General features: G+C 44.8%; 1 protein-coding gene across 1 annotated transcript in view; it reads left to right on the top strand.

Moving 5' to 3' along the window:
• The window catches only part of SMG8 (SMG8 nonsense mediated mRNA decay factor), a 195,712-nt gene extending 173,775 nt beyond the window's left edge, over positions 1 to 21,937 (top strand). The window contains exon 4 of the mRNA XM_069615148.1: positions 21,130 to 21,937. Within this exon, the coding sequence (XP_069471249.1) occupies positions 21,130 to 21,327 (198 nt within the window). The 3' untranslated portion in view covers positions 21,328 to 21,937. The remainder of the gene's footprint in view (positions 1 to 21,129) is intronic.
• Positions 21,938 to 23,163: the final 1,226 nt, after the last annotated feature.

Genomic DNA, 23,163 nt, shown 5'->3' with positions numbered 1-23,163 from the left:
CCAACAAAATGAAATATAGTTTAGACTGAGATGTACATCCACTAACTTAAACTTTACTGAAAAACATGGCGACAATGATGTTTTACAGTAGCAATACTGTAATTATTTATTATGTAACAACTTAAATCTTTAGGAAGGGAATTGCAGGACTATCTTTTAAAAAAAAAAATAAGTTAACACATACTGGTCTTTGCCAGACAGGCTATAGTTAGCTTAATAAATGTATCATCTTAATGACGTCTACTTTGCAATAATTAAAAAAAAAAAAAAGTTTCTTTCCTAGCACTCCCACACAGGTCTTTGGCAATTTTAAAAGTGAAGGAGGTGATTACTGTGGCACTATGTCCCATTAGACGCTTTGGACTTTCAGTGAACCGATAAAAGAGGGTGGGAGGGGGCCCCAGTGGCAAGAGAGGATTGCCAGGTGAGCTGTGCTTTCATTGAACAAGGTAATTTAAATAGCAAGTTGAGCTACACAAGTGTCAATTTAATTAGCAAATCTATAAAATTGGATAGCAAATTGCTTCGCGACACTGCTTATTTTATGCCTTGGGAGCAGTCTATGGCGTTGGCATGGCAACTTGCCAATGCTTGCTGATGAATGACTGTAGCACCAGCTGGGCCTGGTTTTTTTACCCCCATTTGCTTGGCTTTGTTTTTTAGCCATGTGCTTCCGCCATTCCTGCTTTAATGAGTGCGCCAAACGTGAGTTGCGGAGTGATCTTTCACTTGGCAAGTCTCTCTTCTCGGGGTAGGGGAGGGCAGCCATTATCAGCTGCTACTGTTGCAGCTGAGAGTGAGGACGTGGTGTACTTGGGGAGGGCGGATGTATAGCGGTTACCCTGTTTGAGCAAGTTCATTGAATAAATGCTGTCCCATTTGGGCCAAAGAACACTTGTTGGAAACTTTTTTCGAAGGTAGGCTTTGAAATGGCGACGTCTAGGGGGCCCACCAATTAGGGGTGTACCGAACTTCGGCTTCGAGTAAGTATTCGGCCGAATTCCGGCTGAAAAAAGCTATTCGGCTCTTGCCGAATACTTTGACATTCTCATTTGAATATAATGCAACATGAACTCAGAAAGGCAAATATAGACTTCAGTTTGCAAAACCAAATACAATTAAAACAAATTGCTATCACACAGCTGAAAAACATCTTATATTGTAATCTGCTCTTTAGGGCATGTTTTGTTACAGATTATTAGTCAAAAAAGGTGTTCATCTTTTATACTTGGCCTGCAACAATACAGGAAAAAAAATTCTTTCGACTGATGTTTTTAAAGCAATGTGCACTTTTTTCAGTTGGAAAAAACCAACTGAAAGAAATGTGCATAGATACTTTCAGTTCCTGTCATGTCACTTCCCACTGTGTATGCCATAGTCCCCCCTTTTCTTTTTTTAAGGACTTGAGTCCTGAGTTTAACATTATCTGATATTTTATCAGGAACAAGTTGTTCCTGATAAAATATCAGGAACAATTTGTTCCTGACGAGAAAGTGTGGCTAGGACAAGTGAAAAGTGAGCAGCATTTGTTTGGGTGGGGTGAATAGTTGTGAGATGGAGTTCACGCATTTCAGATTTCCTCTTGACTTGTGTCCTGCATGAGCCAGAACAACAAACAGGGTTACGTTGTTGTGGAAAAAGCAAGGGAGGGCACGGGCAAGCCGTTGGTTTCCTGTTAACCGTTAAAAGGGGTTAGACGTGGTAGCACAAAAACAACGGTTTTATAGGAAAAATGTTTAATTATTCGAAATATCTGAGGTAAAACTGGAAGTTCATATCCTCAAGCTCAAGTGCAAGGTGTGACAACAAAGCGGCAAATCCAACGGGGTTGGTATATCGCTGTCCAGAAATAAAGATTAACTACGGTAACTGTATGATGGTGCTTCAACCTAGAAAAGGTCAACTGTTCATATTCTGTTTTCCTGTGTTATTTATTTTAATAGTTCCCGTGGGTCACAGGTAGGTAGAAATACTAAGGGGTCAACAGTTGGAGATGCACAAATAAAAGTGGCCGAGGGGCCAAACTGGTGAGGTGAAGCTCTTGTAAAAACCGGTCGACCCAATAGGTCATGAGGGCTCTCATGACCTACACCAAATATCTGTACGGAAAGGGATAAGATATTGCCACAGAACAACTACTCCTGCGCGCACCCAGATGAAAAGAGTGTGCAATTTTTACAAGAGCTTCACCTCACCAGTTTGGCCCCTCGGCCACTTTTATTTGTGCATCTCCATCTGTTGACCCCTTAGTATTTCTACCTACCTGTGACCCACGGGAACTATTAAAATAAATAACACAGGAAAACAGAATATGAACAGTTGACCTTTTCTAGGTTGAAGCACCATCATACAGTTACCGTAGTTAATCTTTATTTCTGGACAGCGATATACCAACCCCGTTGGATTTGCCGCTTTGTTGTCACACCTTGCACTTGAGCTTGAGGATATGAACTTCCAGTTTTACCTCAGATATTTAGAATAATTACACATCTGTCCTGCATGAGCCGACATAAACCATTTTATATATTTCGATGTGAGCTGCAAAGAAGTTTCGAAACTCGACCGCATCGACTTTGCAACTGGATAGAGAATGCAATGCATCTGATTCAGAAAGGCAGTCCTTTTGCATTTGTGAAGCCTCCTACTTTTACTGAAACTGAATATCCAACAATCTTCTGTATATTTGGTCCCTTCATTTTGGTTAAATCTGCTTTATTTCTGGCTTTTATACTTTAAATATGCTACATTCATTACAATGAAGAGAAATAACAGTATAGAATGCATTTAAAATGGTGTTTTATTTTTTTTTTAATAAGTGTGTTTTTTAATAAGTGTGTTTTTGAAGTTTGGAACATGATTTATTAAATAAAGCAACTATTCGGCTTCGGCCGAATACTAAATTTGCTATTCGGTACAGCCCTACCACCAATCCGTTTGTGTCATTACTGAAGCTACCACAGCGATTTGGTGTACAAGAGCGAATGTGTGGTTAGGGAGGGTTCTACGATTGGTGTGGGCTGCAGAGGGACATTTGACATGGTCCGTTTTACAGGTAGTGATATTACTCAATGTAATGAGTTTATTCATGAACATAAAAGTAAGAACGTCGCATTATTAAGTTGGACCCACACAAGCTGTATGAGTTAGCTTGGACGGCCTTTTGAAATGATGCGCGTCTACGGTCCGCTTTGTAGATGCGTTCTGCGTTACTGGCATTTGAGAGGTGGTCGAGGCGCAGGGCGCATGGAGGTGTGGATGGGTAGGGACTGGAACTAGATGTCAGACCGCCAAGATAGTAATAGTGTGCTAGTATGATGGCGGGTCACTTGTTGTGGCCGGGCAGGAGGAAAAGACAAAGAGGAAAGGACTACAATTGGAAGTGACATTGAGTTATGGATGGCCGCAGCATTGGAGGGAACAGGGTGGGTGTCATGGAAGAGGTCCCCGAATGTAGCAGGGAGGACTGGGAGGGGCAGCAGCACCGGCCCCCATATTACTACCGTGCAGATGAATAGCACAGTAAATTGCGATTACAAAAACAAAAAAAAAATCATTTCCTGGTCGGGAAGGAGCTGGGGGGGCGGGGACGTGGTGTTGAGGGGGTATATAAGCACTGTTCACTGGATAAACACTGATAGTGTGTCATGCCCTCTTCCGGCTGGCGTCCAGAGGTAAGGGGGCTATTAACGTCATCTTTGTCACCTCAGGATGGGAGGCACCCAGCACCAGGGTTGACAACGGCACTGGAGCGCGCTACACCTATGCTGATATGGTCAAACAAGCCACTTGCCCCCTTAATAATACAGGACGGAGGCCCGGGACACCGTTCTCTTCTCTCACAAGACACTGCGTTAAATGTAGCAGAAACAAATACATTGAATGCAATTTGGAAGCACATGGAATTGTCTCCTATTAGCAAGTGCGGGGGAGGGGGGGGTGAGGAGGGGAGGGCGATATCCACGATAACTTTCCGGCGACCGAGGTGAAAATAGCTGGAACGCAGTCATGGAGCGCCTTCGCAAGCTTCTCGTGGGCTGCATCTATCATTTAGGGCCGTCAGCTGGTGCCAGTTCATTAGCCAAGGGCCATGCTCTCATGCAGGACACGATGGCAAGCTCTGTAGAAGCGGCATTCCAGGGGGAGGGAAGAAGTGAGGAGGTGAACTGTTTCCCAGGGGTGGGGGGTGATTACTAGCCTGTGGCAGCAGAGTGTGGTAACACCAGGGTATCAACATTGTAAAGCGCATGGCAAAGCCTTGAACAACGAGCACGCTTTTCCCAATCTCCACTGTATCGCTAAAGTACTTGAACATGACATAACTAATGAAACCATGATTTATTATTACTTTAGGCAAGAAGCCGCAGGCGTTCATTTTAATCACCGTCCATTGTAGGGATGAGCGGGAGGACCAGCCCTGTACGTTTGGTTTAAAGTTTATGATAAGATTATTTTCCATCTAGAAATGTAAATAAGCCCGTTTGTTAAAATTAAAAAACTACACAGATGTGTTCTGTTTAATTATTAGATCATCATAGGTCCAGGGCGAAAGCACGGCTTACACAACCAACAAAAAAAATGTCAAAAAGGCACAGTGATATAAGATTTGCGCAAGATCACACACTTTAGTGAAGTGTTAAAGCCGAGATTTGAGACCAGTTTGCAACCTAAGCACTTGACTGCATATCTCCTCATTTAATGTTTGTCATTTAAGAATACTGTGTTACTGAACGTATGCGCGTCCTATTTGCATTGACCTGCACAATAGCCCTTAAAGAAACAGCTTGAAAGTATACAAATGCATAGGCAACATGTTAAGCAGAACCATGTCATTGTAATGTATTGCATTACTTCTCTCCAGAGACAATTTCAATGTAAATGTAAAATCAACATTTAAAAGCCCCAAATCAAAGATTGGGGTGATAAGTTTGCCCGTTAATCGGGCTCGGACTGACCCATAGGGGGCTGGCCAATGGTGCAATGGGCGAAGAAAAAATTCAAAATGCTGGTGTGGGCCAATTCTTTGATCAAGGTGGGCCAATTTTATTTATTTTTTGGCTCATGTGAGAGGGCTGTGGGAGAAAGAAGCGCATGGTCGATTGCCTATTGGCAAGCACAGATGGTGTCCGGGCCTTTCAACTCTTTCAACAAACTGAGAGGTCCTCGACCCTAGGGTTGGGGGGCAGCAACTGACATATTGACAGTCAGCCCAGAGACAGATCCATTCCTGTGCCACTGCTGCAAAAAAGCACCAATACAAAGCCTGTGTAGCGCAATATCTGCAACATAAGTCTCCTATACCTGGAAGTGAGCTGAAACGGCACCTCTACTATAAGTGGTGCCTAGGTAGGCAGCCCCACTGTGCCCGAGTTAACAGAGCAGGCCCTATGGAACGTACCCATTCACCCAGGGCATTTCTAGACAATCTTGTGCCCTAACACAACCCTATCATTGCAATATAAACAAAAGCTAGTTTTATTAACTTATGATTTAAAATATAAGCACATATATTTACATTTTTAAAGCGCTCACACAGCCCGTAGGCATCGAGGCGCTGTTACAGGAATTGTTTTGTATTTGCGGAATTGTTTTTCTCTTAGTTGCGTATTTATGACGCGCTTAAACACCCAGAGGTTTCTAAGCGCGGACCTGGGGATCGAACCTGTGTTGCTTTGTGTCGTCTTGTTTCCACGGCACGCACGTTGCCGCTGGGCTATCCTCCTGGGACAGTTGTGCGTATATAGGGAATGCACTGCCATGTGGGGCTAGCTGGGAGTTCTTCTGGGAAGTCCTTTCTCTCTACCCCCACCACAGCACGCTACCCCCTTCTCTCTAGCCCAACAGCCACTTAATTGCACCACACACCTTACCCTCTCTCCCTTCCCCTCTTTTCCTTCCACTCTCGCACTCTTTATTTGTTACCCTCTCACTCTTTCTCGCTAACATGTCCTCTTACTCATTATCAATGGCACTCTCTATCAGTGGCTTCCTCCGTTGCTCTATTCTCCATCTCATTATATTGCACACCTGCACCCCTTACAACATCCTCCTTTCAAACTTTGCACTCTCCTCTTTGCACCCTGGTGCCTATAAATTTAATAATGCAAAGAACCGTAAATGCCAAAACTATTGGCATTGCCAATGCTTGCTTGTTTTCTTTCTTCCCCCAGAGTGAAATATTCTTTCCCGGGTTCATCATTCACCACTCTGGCTTGTCCGATACCTGGGTTCTGGACCTCTTTGCCCTTCACGAGGTTGCTCTTTGGTCATCTCTTGCAATGCTGTTCCCTGGGCCAAAGCTTCCGGTTTCCTTTGTTCTGCTTTTATCCTGATGAAAACGGTTCGGCTTATTTCCTCTGACCTCTTTCCCGTTGGTCTTGTCTGTCCTTGGTAGCGTCATCCTAGGTTGTTCTCCTCTGCAATCCTGTGTATTCGGTCACTCTTTTTGAGCTTTTTGAGCTTCTTGACCTTTCATTTAGGGGCTGCCTTTTATTCGTCCAGTTGCCCCTCCTTCTCTTTTGAGGGAGTTTAAGGTTGCAGAAGGAGGAGACTGGCACACATGTAGCATAGTGATTGCTATAGACTTTATTTGGTTTAACAATAAAGAGAAAACTGATCTTTCCCTATATCTATGAGGGGTTTCCCTGCCTCAACTAAAGTATTAATGGGTCTGTCAGGATGTCTTAGTAACTTAGTCCACCGTCCTGTGTCAAAATATCCCTATCTCTGTCCCTTGCACTTATAACTAAACTAATGGGTTGCTCCAAAGTTCTTGGTCCAGGTGAATGACTCCCTCCTCCCAGACTGGGTGGCACAATTCTGGTTGCAGTTCCTCAACACAGAGAAATGACTCCCTTCCTTTGGTTTTAGTACTTCACAAACAAAAATGATTGCAGATCCTCTAGCACTCTGCGTCAAAAAGTTCACTATTTTGTTATCCCATGGGGAATGACTCCCTTTCTGTGTATCACTGATTTGATATTCCTTGCAGACTTAACTGCCAGGAGAATGAATCCCTTCTTCGAATGGATTGTGTCCTACCACGTATTCCTCATCTTGTGATAAATCGTTATATCCAGCTTCGCTGCTTTGGAAAAAAAAAATTCTCGGCAGAGGGTGCTGTTCTCGAGGTTGTGGCGTCGATTGTCCCTTGACGTACTCCGTACTCTGTCGTCACTGATGGTATAAATAGCTCGAGCCGCGCCCGTTGATTCAGTTCCGTTTTTCCGATCGCTTCGCTATCGAGAACGGCGCGCTTCTATTTTCTGTGGCGAAAATGTCGTCATCTTCGACACCTTCGACACCGAGAACTGGGTTTAAAAAGTGTGCAGATTGTGGATCTAAGATGTCGATCACCGATCCCCACCGGATTTGTCTCTGGTGTCTCGGTTACAGTCACCGAACCGACAACTGCGGGTCCTGCCAATCTATGACCGAAAAAGCTCTTCATGAGAGGAGAGGTAAACTGTCGGTGGGGAGGGAGGCCTCAAGAAAGGTTTTGTCAAAAAGACCCAAGAAAGCGACTGATTCTAAGGAATCGGATCGCCATAGGCACTCGAAGAGATCTTGATCTAGGAGTAGATCGAGACACTCTTCGTCGTCATCGAAAAAAATGAAGAGGAGACATAGATCTCCCTCATCATCTTCTTCTTCAGAGTCGACCGAAGAAATTTGTTGTCCGACTAAATCAGATTCTCCCAGTTAGTGGGAAGAATTCCGTAAAAAGATGATGGAGGTTTTCGAGAATGCGGCCCTGACCCCCTCGAAAGACCCTCGAAAAAGCCATACCCCTAAAGTCGCTCCATTGGACGACAAAGGGAAGTCCAAGGCTACCATGGCCAAGACCGGTAGCGTCGAGGAATCCAAAAAACCTCGAGTCAACATAAAACCGTCGAAGACTCTTCGAGAGTCGAGCACCTTTACAGTGCCATGCAAGAAACACAAGTCTTCGAAGACTTCGACAACTTTGTCGACGCCCTCGACGTCGATAATTTTGACGCCAAAGCCAAATGCTTCATCGACGCCATTATTGAAGTCATCTTCGAAGACTTCGAAGACACCCTCGAAAACTTTGAGGGATTTGCCATTTCCTTCGAAGCAGATGGAAGAGGAAGAAAGGAGATTCACTCCTTTGGCCAGGTCAGACTTTTTCAAATCTATGTCAGCAATTTATGAAGCGTCTGCTTCAGAAGAAGACGAGGTTACTCCCTTGGGAGTTACTTATGGTACAAGACAAGTTCCTGAGGAACTTATTGACCAGGAATCTAGAATGAGAGACCTGAGTGATACTCTACATTCTGCCAGTGGAGTTGACACATCCCCAGAATTAGAGTTCGCCAAACCTGATCCTGCAGAGCATGCAGATGCTGGGTACAGGGGTCTTATGACCAGGGTAGTTGAATATATGGGTTGGGGTAATACTTCACGCATTTTTGAACAAGATGACATGATGGATATAATCGTCAAGGGACCTCAGAAAGATCTGGTTCTCCCGTTTCACAGGGCCCTTCAAAGGACCGTGGAGAAAAACTGGGAGAAACCAGAAACTATTGCTGCTGCAGATAGCACTTTTCCAAGAAAATATAGGCCAGCTGGAACGGATCCTGAATATTTGAATAAACATCCGACTCCAGAGAGTTTAGTCATTCAGGCAGCATCTACTTGAAAACAAACTGCTTATCCAACTATCCCCCCAGATAGAGAGGATAAAAAAATTGATGCCTGGGCACGTAAAGTTTTCACTTCAGGCGGTATGGCACTTAAGTTGGCAAATGTCACCTGTACCCTAGCCAGGTTTACCCATATCCTGTGGGACTGTATTTCGGCGGCGGCTGATCAGATTCCGGAAGGCGAGGAAAGGGAAGGCTTCCTGAATGTAGTCAAAGACGGGAAGGAGGCAATGTGGGAATGTCTCCAGTCTGGACTGGATACTGCTGATAGGATCAGCAGATCCATGGCTGCAAGTGTTGTGCTACGCAGATTTGCGTGGTTGAGGAAGTGGGGATTTGCACCAGATGTGCAAGCTAGACTCCTCAACATGCCCTTTGATGGCTCGAGGCTCTTTGGCAGAAAGGCTGATGAAAGCCTAGAAAAACTTCAGACCTCGAAAGCGGCAGCTAAATCACTTAGTGCCTCTTTGCGCCAGCCTCTAAAACCCTATTCCGGCTCATCTTCCTGGAGGGGTCGTTCTTTTCGATACTACTCCTCTTTTGGTAGAGGAAGAGGACAGGCTTCTCAAAGGGGCAAAAGAAACTTCCCTCGTGGAGCACGAGGAAGAGGTGCAAAATCAGCCTCAGGAGTGGTATCTGTACCCTCAGCCACTCCTACAGCCGCCTCCAAATCCCTCTGAGACCTTGTTACACAAAACACCAGTGGGAGGCAGGATCCCAACATCTGAAGGAATGGCGGGGATTACCTCAGATGCTTGGGCACTAGAAACAGTAGCCCAAGGTTACTGTCTCCTCTTTCTAAAAAGGCCTCAGAATCATCCACCGGGAGCCAACTCCGCCAAAATTCCGGATCCGCTCCTGTTGCAGGAAATTTTAACCCTGCTAGAGAAAGGTGCCTTAGAACTGGTACCTGTAGCGGAGAAGAACAGGGGTTGGTACTCCCCGTATTTTCTCATCCCAAAAAAGGACGGAGGACTGAGACCCATCTTGGACTTGAGAAACTTGAACAAGTTCCTCAGGAAGGACAAGTTCAAGATGGTGACTTTCTCAGATCCTTCAGGCTCTCCAACTACAAGATTGGTTGATATCATTGGACCTTCAGGATGCTTACTTTCATGTGCCAATCCATCCAAAGCACAGAAAGTACCTGAGGTTCGCGATTAGCAATTCTCATTATCAGTTTCGAGTTCTGCCATTCAGGTTGACCTCCGCCCGAGGGTTTTCACCAAACTGTTAGCGGTTGTGGCAGCAAGTCTCCGGAGAGGAGGTATTCACATATATCCCTACCTGGACGACTGGTTGATCAGAGCAAGTTCTCCAGAACAAGCTCAGGAACATCTTTCGATCACCTGCCACTTCCTCCACAAACTGGGCTTCTCCCTCAATTTCAAGAAGTCCCACATGATACCATCCCAGAAACTCCAGTTTATCGGAGCAATCTTGGACACTTCATCGGGAAAAACCTCGCCTCCCGAAGTGAGAGCTCTCCACATCCAGCAGATGGTAACGAATTTTCAGAATGCCCAACATCTACCGGCCTTCGATTTTCTCAGGTTGCTCGGCCTCATGGCATCCTGCATTTTCCTTGTACCAGAGGCCAGGTTGAGAATGAGATCCCTTCAATGGGCACTCGGAACTCAGTGGTCCCAGTTCTCAGGGAATATGTCGGAACTTCTGCAAGTGCCGAGCGCAGTTGCTCAGGATCTTCTATGGTGGGCTTGCAACGACAACATTCTCAAGGGAGAGTCTTTTTGGCAACCATGGCCGGAGATAACGGTAGTGACGGACGCTTCACTCACGGGGTGGGGAGCACACACCAACGATCTGACAAACAGCGGCCGTTGGTCTCCATCGGAGTCCAAACTACACATCAACCTATTGGAGCTGAGGGCAATCGGACTAGCTCTGAAGGCCTTTCTGCCCTCTGTACAGGGAAAGAATGTCCTGATAATGAAGGACAATACAGTGGCCATGAGAGGTGGTGTAGGGTCACTGCCACTGTGCAGAGAAGCAATGCAGCTCTGGTTCTGGGCAATACGAGAAGGAATTTCTCTGTCGGCAATTCACCTAGCCGGAGAGAAGAACACGGCGGCAGACGCTCTGAGCAGGCAGAGCACGGTCTCTCACGAGTGAGAGCTGGCTCAGGAAGTCCTTCTGGAGATCTTCGCCCTTTGGGTAACCCCTCAAGTGGATCTGTTTGCCACTGCGATCAACCGGAAGTGCGATCAGTACTGCTCAAGGGAATTTCCTCAAAGAGGAGCTCTGGGAGACTCATTCGTAGTGGAGTGGAAGTTTCCACTGCTGTACGCGTTTCCCCCAGTCCCCGTGATTCCTCAAGTAATCAGGAGGTTGAGAAAGTTCAGGAAAACCATGATCCTAATGGCCCGGATTGGGTCAGGAGAACGTGGTACCAGGACCTTCTAGACATGTCCATCTGCCCTCCAATACGTCTTCCGCAAAGGGAGGATCTTCTCGCGCAAGAGCAAGGTCGGGTTCTCCATCCAGAGGTCAAGACACTCGACCTTCACGCATGGTTTCTGAGAGGTTGAGATACAAGGATTGGGATCTTCTGGATGACGTAATGGAAATCTTGCTTTCGGCCAGAAGTCCAGCAACAAAGTCTTTGTACCAATGTCGCTGGAACAGGTTTAGTAACTGGTGCAAAGACAAGGATGTGGACCCTTTTCAGTGTGGCACCCCAATGGTACTCTCTTTTCTACATCTAGCTAATCTGGGGCTCCAGATAGGAACAATCAAAGGATACCTTGCTGCGCTGTCCATTTTCAAGCGCTCCTCGGAAGAGGTTTCATATTTCAAAATACCGTTAATAATTCAATTCTTAAAGGGGCTTACTAATGTATACCCTCCAGTACCTTTTCATGTACCAACTTGGGACTTAAATTTAGTATTAAAATTCTTGACTTGCATACCTTTTTGAGCCTCTGCACTCATGTCCATTGATGCTTTTGACTCTAAAAACTGTCCTCCTTGTGGCCCTATCATCAGCCCGCAGGGTTAGCGAACTTCAGGCTCTCTCATGCAAACCACCATATACTATTTTTTATAAAGATAAGGTAGTCCTTGAAGTTAAACCTTCGTTCTTGCCAAAAGTAGTCTCGGACTTCCATTTGTCACAAAAAATAGTACTACCAACTTTTTAATCCTCCTCCTCCTCATCTGGGCAAAGAAGAGGAGAGATTACACAGATTAGATCCCAAGAGGGCTCTTAGTTTTTACATCTCAACGATGGCTAAATTGAGACAAGATGACCAACTGTTTGTGGGTTATACTGGTCATAAATTAGGCTTATCTGTAACAAAACAGACCATTTCCCGCTGGATCATATTAGCCATAGTTGAATGCTACAGATTAGCGGGAAAAAAACCACCAGATGGGCTTTGTGCCCATTATACAAGGGGAATGGCTACTTCTGCGGCTCTAAAGAGGGGGAGAACCGGCAACAGATATTTGTGCAGCTGCAACCTGGAAAACAATGCATACTTTTGTTAAACATTATTGTTTGGACACTGCCTCCTCCAACAAGGGTTTATTTGCAAAGGCAGTTCTGCATTCTGTCCACGAAAACTGAAATTAGTACTCCCACCTCCAAAAAATGTGATACTGCTATGGGAGCCTATCACAAGATGAGGAATACGTAGGAGGACACAATCCATTCGAAGAACAAGTTACTTACCAACTGTAACGTTCTTTCGACTGGATGTTCCTCCCACGTAGTCCTCAACGACCCTCCCATCCTACCCCACAGTACAGTTTACGGTTTCTTACACTTTCCTCTCACGAAGAATGTATCGGTCATGGGACACGCCTGGGTGTTCCTCCTATATCTATATATACATATATATATATATATATATATATAATCTCATCGAAAAAAACAGAACTGAAGCAACGGGCGCGGCTCGAGCTATTTATACCATCGGTGACGTCGACAGAGTACGGAGTACGTTGAAGGACAATCGACGCCACAACCGCGAGCACAGCGCCCTCTGCCGAGAAAACCTTTTTCCGAAGCGGCGAAGCGGGAGATAACGGTTTATCAGAAGATGAGGAATACGTGGGAGGAACACCCAGTCGAAAGAACGTTACAGTTGGTAATTAACTTGTTCTTCTGGCCTTCTTTGGCTTTGCTCACAGTTTCTCCCTTCCCCATGCCTTTCTCAGTGTTTATTTCATGGTTCACAACGCCAGGGGAAATGTCTCCCTTCTCCTGGCTTCTTGTACACTTAACCACATTTCAACCCGCTACTGGTTTGTTCTGGCAGACCTGGTTCACTCCCCTGTCAGGTACTACGCAAAGGAAGGTAGCTTTTACTGGTATTTCTTTGTGGGTGCGGGCCGCAGACCTGTATTTCTTTACTACATGGATTTGGCAGACCTTGGTTGCTTCCCTTGCCAGGTATTCCACAAAGAAGATGATTTGCGTTCTGTTTCGGTTCTTGGGTGCTCAGCTCTTCCCTTGTGGTCAGTGGCTTCACATGACCCCCAGCACGAGGGAGACGCCCAATTCGCTCTGGGTTTGTGGGCCGGTCCCAGACAGTTCTCTGGTGGCCAGTGGTATTTCTGTTCACACTGGGACGAGGGATTTTATCCCTGAGGCTATGCTTGGCTCTCCTCTCCACCCTGCCAGGTCTCCTACGTTTCCCATTAGCTGCTTTTCAAATGGGACATGTCACCAGCTTTTCCAGGATTTGTGGTTCTTCTCGCCAGCCTCTCTGGTCCCCTTCTACTCCGACCGGCTTTCTCAAGTGGCTCCTCGAGCGCTGCTGTTCGGTGATGTCTCATCCTCTTGCTCACCACTCGGGAACAGCACTGGTTTGAGCCTGTTGGTTCATCTCATAACAGGTGGGGGGACTGCAACTCCTTCTGCAATCCTGGTAGGAGTTGACCGCCTGCTGACTCCTCTGCTACTTCAGCGTCTGAGATGACACACTTTCTCCCTCCCTTCACCCAGTTTGAATCTTCCGGGTAGCTGACGCATACTCCTGGCTTCTGCTGTAGAAGACGCTGAGTCCTTCTTCAGTTTCATTATTATAGGGCTTGTCCCGCCCGTGCAAACGTCAATCATTGTTAGTGGCTCTGTGGTATTCCTCCTGCCTCTATTAAGCCACCTAATCTCCGTACTTTTAGTTTCGTCAGTTTTCCAAGCACTGCAGTGATACCTTGGTCTACTATCAGTAGCTGTTAACTCTTGCGGATGTACGTGGAAGTGTTGGGTAATGCACTGGGGTCTACATAGTAGGAATGGGTGTGTAAGGTGTTGGGTGAGGGGCGTTTTAGCGCATTCTCCCTAGATGGTCATTCTCCTCCCTAAAGAGGGGGGAGGTCCCTCCCTGTGAGATCTCTCGCTGAGTACCACCCCCAGGGGGCATATTGGGTAGCGGCCTCAACGCCCTGGCCTCATGCCGAGGGGCTCCCCCTCGGGGAGAAGTAAGGTCATCTATGGATTTGTCACAGGGAGGCGTCTTCTGTTCCACTTGCCTTGCTGTCCAAACTCCTCTCCAAAGTAAGTTTCATTTTTTTATATCTTCCCGTCTGCTAAGGGCTCCCCACCTGATGTCTCTTGCCTTACCACTATCTCCTTCACTCTGAGTCATTTGAGGCGTCAGAAATGAAAGCCGGACACAAAGTTGTCATGTTTTTGGTTACAGACTTTTATTCAACTTAAATGGGTTGGGGAAAATGCTCTATTATAAGAGGAGTTTCCCTACCCAAAAAGCAAAATCTAAGGATCTGTCTTTGCCAGGAAAGTCCTTATATCAAAAACGTTCTATCCTGACCCTCATGCTAAAACAAAATAACAGTGACCAGGGAAATGTCTATAAACGTGTACTTGTAAAAAGTGTTCTTAAACAAAAGTAGAATGGCTCGAACGTAAATGTTATCCAAAATGGAAAAATACCTTATTTCCAAAGGGTAATTCCCTTCCCCTGGATTATTCAATGATAACACAGATGCCTTTGGGACTAGCAGTTCTTTATGCCTTTCTTGGCTAACAACAATCAGTTTAGATGAATACCATTCAACCTTGTAAGTTCTCCTGTAACAAAAGTTCCTTCTTTGTTTTAACAAACAGTGCTTCTGCTTGACACTACTCGTAGGTTTGCAGTTTGCCTGGTATACTCCCCTAACCAGGACTCCTCATGGCTTGGTAGATCTACTTGAGAACCAATCCTCTTTTTACTTTACTTTCCGAAATTGCATAATGTTCAAAATCTTCTTTCCTTTTGATTCATAAACTAACTTCTTGTTTCACTTTAAAACCTTCCCAAGGTTCTAAGTCTCTTTTTTTGCGCAGTCGCTGAAACGCCCGAGGCTCCCCACTCTACTCTGGCAGTCTCACCAGCTCACTGTAGCGTTTCCAGGCTTCGTCACACTTAGGCAGCGTACCTTCGCCCCTGGTCGCCTACTGTGGGAGTCTGATGTCTCTCCAGGCTTCTCTCTGGCTCCCTATAAGGACAACACTGCTTCTCTTGGCTGCTGGATGCCCGGGGACCCTCTTACGGTTCTGGCATCTCCGCAGCGCACTTCGCTCGCACCACGTTTCTTTCCTTCTTATCTGCTGGCGAGCCCCGTCAGTTCACTGGCTCGCACCTCCAGCCTCTGCACGCTGACGCATGCCTCCAGCTTCTGGACACTGGGTCATGCTTCCAGCCTCAGTTCCGCCTTCCCTGAAGATGTCAAGTCTTCTGAGCTCCTCTCAGCTCAGGGACCATTTGTAAAGGTCCCACGCACAGTTGCTTTCATCCAGTGACTAGCACGTTCACCACGCTTGCTGCTCTGTATCAATTCCTTCATCCTTCTCGTCTCAATACTTGGGGGTGTGTGGGAATTGAGGTCCAAGGATATTAACTAAAGCTTTAGGTAGTTGTGGGAATTAAAATCCATTGATGTTTTCTGAAGCACAATTCTTGAAGGGTCTTTATTAATAAATCCACATGGAAGATCAGGTCTATATGCAGGAGAACTATAACTCTTCAGGCTATGGATGGGAGTTTGGCCTAAAGAGTATCGCAAAAGGGGGTTTTCCGTTGAGGGGGGAAAATATGTATGGCAATATGCCAGTTTTCCTCATCGGGAAATGGGGGGGGGGGGGGGAGATACTGCGTTTTGTCCAATGAAGCCATGACATTCCCCCGGCAGTTATCTCCTCCCATGTGATCCTCCCTCATTTAGCCACCCCCAGGGTCAGGATCAGGTAGTGGCTGCCATCCCCTGGCCACGAGGGAGGAGGTTACCACTGGGAAATCCGTGATGACTCCATTGGATCCATCAGTCAACACATCGCTTATGTTCCCTTTTCTCCTCTTGTCTTCTCACTCTCTCTTCCCTCCATGTTCGCTTTTATACTTTTCTTTGAATTCCTTTGTAGTTTTTCCTGCCTGCTTACTCTTTTTCGCTCCTTTACTTATATGAACCTTCTCGCCACCAAGCTTCGATTTGTTTTGTTTTTTTAGCAAAACATAAATGGCAAGAGTTGCCAAAATGGCTGAAAATAAAGGGTCATTTCCTAAACTTGAAATGGCCCCTTTCTTTTGCTTTTTAAAATCCCACTGAAATGTGAATCTTAGCTTTAAATACTATCCTACGGCTTGCAGTGTTCTCGTGGTCAATTTTATAAAAGGCCCTTCACCTTCTTATGATGTTGAATCTGCTAGTAATGATTAGAAATTATCCTTGTACACAGTCGCCAGAGGTAATTTTCCACCATACTTGCTAGTATCAAAATGTGTGGCACTGATTGGTTCCAATACTGCTCTACTCTTTAAGAACCGGAAAGTAAACGTGCACATCACTGCCAGACAGTCTAACTTTTCTGTTAATGAGAAGAACACTACCAGAAGCAGGCACTGGCAAATCCAGTAGGCCTGGTTTTCATGTACTAAAATGTCGGTCTGATGAGAATGAAGATTTGTTTTTCTTCCATCTGGTAAACCCTGTTTGGAACAAATAGTGCACTTGTTACACACAACTTGTTTGCTAATGAGAGGTTGTGCACTTGTTCTATCCAGCAACGTGCCCCTGGCTTCACTTTGTTTACCATCATTTAATTGGTTTTTAAGTGTTTATAACTTATTGATTTAATAATGATACATTTTGATAAGCAGAAAAGCTGAAGATGGTGATTTCTTCAAGATACAGAACTTGTATGAGCGGGAAATCGGACAGCCTGCACATTAGATTACATCTGGGAGTGGGCTGGGCAGCTGGAGGCGATGCCCTGCTAATTGTGAGTAATGCTCCGTTTTTCTAATACCCCTTTCTGCATAAATGTGGATTCTTTTTTTGGGGGCTGCACCAATTTCTGGACAGAAGTTAACTGGGGCATTGAGAGAGGATTTGCTCTATGTCAAACAATATGTCTAAGTGGAGAAGCCAGGATGCCATGGTTTATAAGAGAACGCATAATTTGAACGATGTGGAGATACCGTGGGACCAACCTGATGGATTTTATGCTCCTCAAAGTTCATGTCCTATTGCTATGCATTAGGTCTGAAAGATGGCAATCTCTATCGTCAGACCTCCATATGTGCTGCTTTGACTGGAAAAAACGGCATAGCAGGAATTGGAAATTTAACAGGATGCTGTGGCAGCACTCGCACATCCTATCTTCCTGAAAAACCATGCAGAGAAAAATAATTTTGTTGAGGCAATTTGTAGGTTTCTTTGCCACCATCAATCAAATCAAAAGATATGGCAATGATATATAATTTTTTGCCCAGATTGCCCAAGAATAAACCTAGAACGTGTAGCAACTGTGCCACCTCGGCAGCAATACACGTGACCTGCACACAAGCATTGCCCATTTGTACTCCTGCGGTATGGTAGCTAGAATGTTTGGGTCAAATGCCCTGTTCTATGGGATTTTTTTCCACTCAGAAGGGTCTACAACCACGTATTAGCTCACTGCACCCTTCACAGAGGAGAAATAGCTATTTGCATATCATTCTTTGTCCCACCCACAAGGCTCTCTTTCTTACCACGAAAGAGTCCGTTCAATGACCGTATAGGCCACTTTTTAAACATGCGTTTGTATTCTAGTTGATAGCTTCGAATAGGGACAATATTTCAACTGGTTTATTTTTCTGAGTGGTAGGGCCAGTTTAGAATTTAGGATTTTCACAGAGGACAAGCTTTCTTATTTTGACTAAAATTGTTGAGCACCCTTAATTTAGTGTCCTAGGTAGGGAATTGCCCCGTTAGCAGGAGGCTCAGTGAGGCATTTTCTTTAAGCTAATTAAAAGTACTGTAAACCAAATATAACTTCTGGTCAGTCTTTCTTCTGGTACACCACAGAACATTTTACATTCTGCCGACAATTTTAACTGTATGTGATGTTAACTTGTCTCATACCATGCACCCTTACTATTGGGGTGGTCTCCAGGCGCTGGCTGAGTTAGTGCGGGAGGAGTGATGGGATGGATCCAGAACCAGGAGCAACTGTCGCCTGTGTGTGTTAGCTTGATGATGAGTTGATTGTGTGCACTGGCTTATATCCGTAAGGATAAGGCCCAGTGTCTGGGATTGTTTGTTTTATGCACATTTTTATGTTGGGTGTATGTTTGTGTGTTTCATGTGTAGTTTGGCTGGTAGTTCTGATCGTGGGCACTGGCTTGTTGTATCTGTAAGGGAAAGGTCAAGTGTCTGGGTTGTTTGTTGCATGCAAGTGCTTATGTGGGGTGTGTGTAGTATGGCTAGCCCATAGAGCGTATACAGTACTTGGGATGTATGTAGGAGGGGAGCAGGGTGATTAGTACATTGCCTACTCCAAGGCATAAATTCGTTTTCATAAATTGATTAGCAGAGTTTGCTAATTAAATGTTTTTTGATTAGCAAACAGACCCATTTGAATAGCAATTTTCTACTAATATTGTTAATGTCACAAGACATTAGTTGTACACAAGACATGAAATGAGCAACAGTACAGCAGTTATGAGTACCGCTGAAATTAGACATTAGTGAGAGAAATCGGGCCTTACCAATTCTTTAAATTTCAGCTAGACCTACAGGTCGGGTAAATTAGTGTACCTATTCAGCCTAAGAGAAATGCACTCGACCCATAAGAACGGAGGACAACCCATTTAAAATGCGATTTCTGTCAAATGGTGCATGTTACTACAAACCCACTTTGTTTGGCACACAGGTGCCCCCCAGAGGGCAGCCATGCACAGTGAAACTTTTATTTGATATTTATTGCAAACAAAGTAAACGTTAAATAAGTTTCAAACTTCTCTTGTAGATGCTACATGCCCTTCAAAAAATCTACTCAGCTATGCGAGTGGGCGAAAAGACTTTGAAAGCCATAGATGAGTCTGTAAAATGTTAGCTGCATGAAAGGACACACATAGCTACGATAAAAAAGGCTCAAACAGTTTGGCCAGTTGTCTCCCACCGGTGGTAATATAATAATACAATCCTAAGCATAAAGCAACGCAAGAGCTCTGGAGGCTATCTACAGTGTTTGGTATTGCAGTAGATCTGTAGATGTACAGACTGGATGGAAATACTGATCACTACTTTGCATAAGCATCTAGTTCGCTTTGTGTATTCATTATGTAAGAGGTAAGAAAGAGACTAAGCAGAGTGGATTGCATAGCAGGCAGAGAACTGGGCAAACTAGGTGGAATATTGTAGTTTGTGGTCATCTCACTGTTAGGGTACCTGGTATAAAGCAACAGGGTGATATATGTCAAGGAGTATGGGTTCGCTCATGGGTTGAGCACCAGTTGCAAGGTTGGTCATCAAAAGCATTTGATCATGTACATTTTCAAAAGTGTTCACCCATCAATATGATGCATCTTTCCCAACAAAATGAAATATAGTTGACACTATGATATTTAGATACACTGACCAAGTCTCCCCCCTCCAGTTCTGTTGGCAGTAGAAATGTGGCAATGGGCCAGGGATCATTTTATCTGCAGGATCTCAAAATTGTGGGCTCCTAAAAGAACAAAAGCGGGCTCTTTGAGCAGTTTTTGCCCAGCAAACCATGAGTAGAAACTTCACCAGGAAAAACTATCAGCTTTGTTATACTTGTGGGCCCAGTTTGAATGGTTTGCCACTTTCCTCATCAGGTGGTGTCCTCTGTTTAAATCCTGTCCGAACAAGTATCCGGGATTACCATGGAATGCATGGTAGGGGTTGTTGGCTTGTGCCTTCTCCCCTATCCACCACATCAGAATCTTCTAAAAATTAAGAAAAATTAACTTGTTCTTTCATATTCAGAGCCCCATCGTAGACAGCCAGAGCCTGAGACTAACTGATCCTGCCCAATATTGCCTCCTAGGAGGTCCATTCCCTCGCAAATGTGAGTAGAAGTGCGCCAACACGTCCCACAGGCAATGTCAGCAGCCTTGGTCATGCACAGCTAACTTTGCAATATCTGGGCTTTTCAGACCACCATGGAAGTGATTGGCACTGCGAGGAAAGGAAGGAGGATGGCAAATTGCATTTGTTACTGTGCCCGCCCCCAGTGGCAGAAGGAAAACATATCTCCTGCCAATGCTGGAGAGCTGGGGAGTGCGGCAGGTGCAGCTTTTAATTTAATTTGAGCAATTCTAGACCTACATTCCGCATAGTGTATTTATTCCTATATTGAATGCACCTTACTATTAAGGAGTCATCTGTGCAGGTGAATGGTCTTTAGTACTGCACTGTGCATGGCTTTAATTTTATTAATGTTCATGAACCTGTGGCTATCATGCGCGTGATGTATTTGTAATATTGATGTACCTTTTTCTCTTTTGAAAATGTTTCATTTTCAAAAATAAATGTACTACTCCTTTATCCTTCATTTAGTGAGTATTTCACAAGTAACCTTGACACCATCACATGCTTGCATCGGGAATGTATCTGAAAGAATGTAGAATACAGCTTTTAGTTCAGTATTGCTGAAGCAGGTACTGTATTTTTCATGTGATGGCCTATATAAATAAACCTGCAGCTGAATCTTTGTGCCTGGCATTGTGACTCTAGATCACTAGGCCAATGTTGATTATTAAGAACATGTCATATGTGCTCACATTGAAACTATGATGTAATACCAAGCCTAAATGACCAAATTGTGTGGACAGTGTTATTATATGCTACGTGGAGGTGTGTGTGTGTGTGTGTGTGTGGTTTTGTTTGTTTTTTGGGGGCTTCATTATAGTTGTTTGACCGTTCTCCGTCGTAGGGGTGTCCGATTCTCTCTTTAAGCACCAGTGATTTCATTAGTGCTCTGAGTTTAATTGGTAAATGTTAGTATACTTAGTAAAATGAAACCTGTTTTATGATTTGGAACAATACCTTTCCATTGCTTATTCAAACTGAGGTGTGCAAAAACATACATAACTGCTTGTTCTTTCCAATCCATATTTTTTTGTACCAAAGTTGATTAATTTGTTTTGACTGCTTGGAGTAGGTTTCTTTTTTATGCATTTCACTGTGATGTTTTCTTTTTCAGGTGCAGCCTGGACCCCCACCATGTCCCATATTCTTTCCCGAAAAGCAAGAGATTACACTCCCGCCGGACGGCCTTTGGGTTCTGAGATTCCCTTACTCCTACGTCACCGAAGCAGGACCTTGTTATCCACCTAAGGAGAACCATCATCTCCTGCCTTGCAAGGTGCTCCGTGGTGTAGTGAAAGCTATTACACAGTGAGACTCCTGCCACAACCCTTCTGCATCGGGCTCGTCTTTTTTTTGTAAACCGGATTATGAATTATGATTTTTGATGGCCATTTCTACAGACATCATTGCTTGGTTCTTACTGCCCAAGTTCCCAGAAGATGAAAGGTTCAAAGTATCAATGTGATACCAAGGGGACAGTGATCACCACACTAAGACTACTCCAGTGGAGGACCTTCTGTATTTATAATTGATATCAAAGGTTTGACTTTTAAGGCTGCTCTTGCAGCACTGAACTTTGCAGTTGGTAACAGAAAATGGATTTAGCAAGTAGATGACTAAGGAGTGTGAGCAAAAGATTATGTGCGTAGTTAATAAAAGTTGTATAGAATCCAGTTTTACAGTTGGGCTTTTCCAGAAATCAGGAATGCATATAGCACTTACTGCAAGTTTTTGAAGAACTTGTTGAGATCTGTAAGACATCATTACAACCACTTTTGTTCAAGGAAATTGAAGAACGTTAGAGGTGGAGAAGGGCAAAGAAATAGGTTTACACCCTGAAATCAAAGAACTATAATGTGTTGAAAAAAGGTATATATAGTAAGATTGCCCAAATAAAATCATTGAATCTTCGTTGTCATAAAGTGGGACTTTTTCAGCGTGGTTTGTTGTAGAAATGGTTGCTCATGTGAGAAGGTAAACGACAACTAGATAACGATGAACAGTGAAATAAAATGCAAATACAAAAGGGGAGGGGGTGCCTGTTCTTGGAAGGGAAGGGAGTCCAAGCTTTGACTGTGACTGTCTTGGTAATAAGGGATCAGTAGTTTAAAAGAATGCCAGAGTTCAGGAAAGTCACATCCTCGCCTATGCAAAGCAGACACCTGAGAGGATCGGCAAAGCATAGCACAGGAACCTCAGAGGAAATGGTGCATTGTGTGTTTTAATATAGTGGTGAGTTGTTTTATAGGTGCTCCCAGTCTTTTTGACGACAAGGAAAGTCTCCATGGGACTGTGACTTACCCAGGAACATGCAATTTGATCCAGTGGGGAGGCTAGGATTAGGACTCTTATTAGTTCTGCACTTCGTTCATGTACCCCACAACTAGTCCTATAAAGGCAGAAGGCAATGATGTGCAAAGAGGAGTAATCGCCAAGTTGTCAGAAATAACCTGCTTTATCTAAAAGAAAATCCCAACATCATAGTTTCTAATGTAAAGATGTAGTATTAACATTCATTGTGTCTATGGCTATTGTGATAGATCAGAATCAGGACTCTGACAACAAGGCATGTTTCACAGGTTTTATTTTTGTGTCTGGTTCAAAACAATCCTTCCTCCTTGGTTCCACACTACCTACTCTGGTAATTTCTATGTCTGCCGGCTGGGGTTTCTGTACTTCGGACTCACCACTCTGGGGTGTTTGCTTTCTCTCCCCACTCTGGGGTCTCTCTCCTTTGCACTCCCCACTCTGTAGTCTTCAGTCTATTTCCCAACTCTGGGGATCTTTCTCTCCCCACCCTTTTGCTCACCTCCCTTTCCACAGGAGCCACCACATACCTGTTTGCCTTCTGAGCTGCTCCGCGCGAGGGGCGTTGTCAGGCTGCTTCTGCTAGGCTCTCTTCAGTAGTTTGAGGGTTTCACTGCTCGTTTCTTTAGCTGATTGGGATGGGCGGAGTTGCATGCGCAATCTTTCAGCTTGGCTGCGAGCTGGTTCTCTGAGGTGCTCCTGCCTCGTTCTCGCAGCGTCTGTGCTGATGCGGCCAGGCTTCCGCTAAGCTGACCTGCTCTCTGGTGTGTGCCCTCAGTTGGGGTGCCAACACCAGCGCTCTCTTGCCTGCCAGGCCTCCCCATTCTTTCTGTTTGGTGCC

This window comes from Ambystoma mexicanum, chromosome 9 (genome assembly GCF_040938575.1).
Source record: "Ambystoma mexicanum isolate Mex_15411 chromosome 9, UKY_AmexF1_1, whole genome shotgun sequence".
NCBI lineage: Eukaryota > Metazoa > Chordata > Amphibia > Caudata > Ambystomatidae > Ambystoma > Ambystoma mexicanum.
Note: the sequence above shows the minus strand (reverse complement) of the source record. Positions and strands in the feature narration are given on the sequence as shown.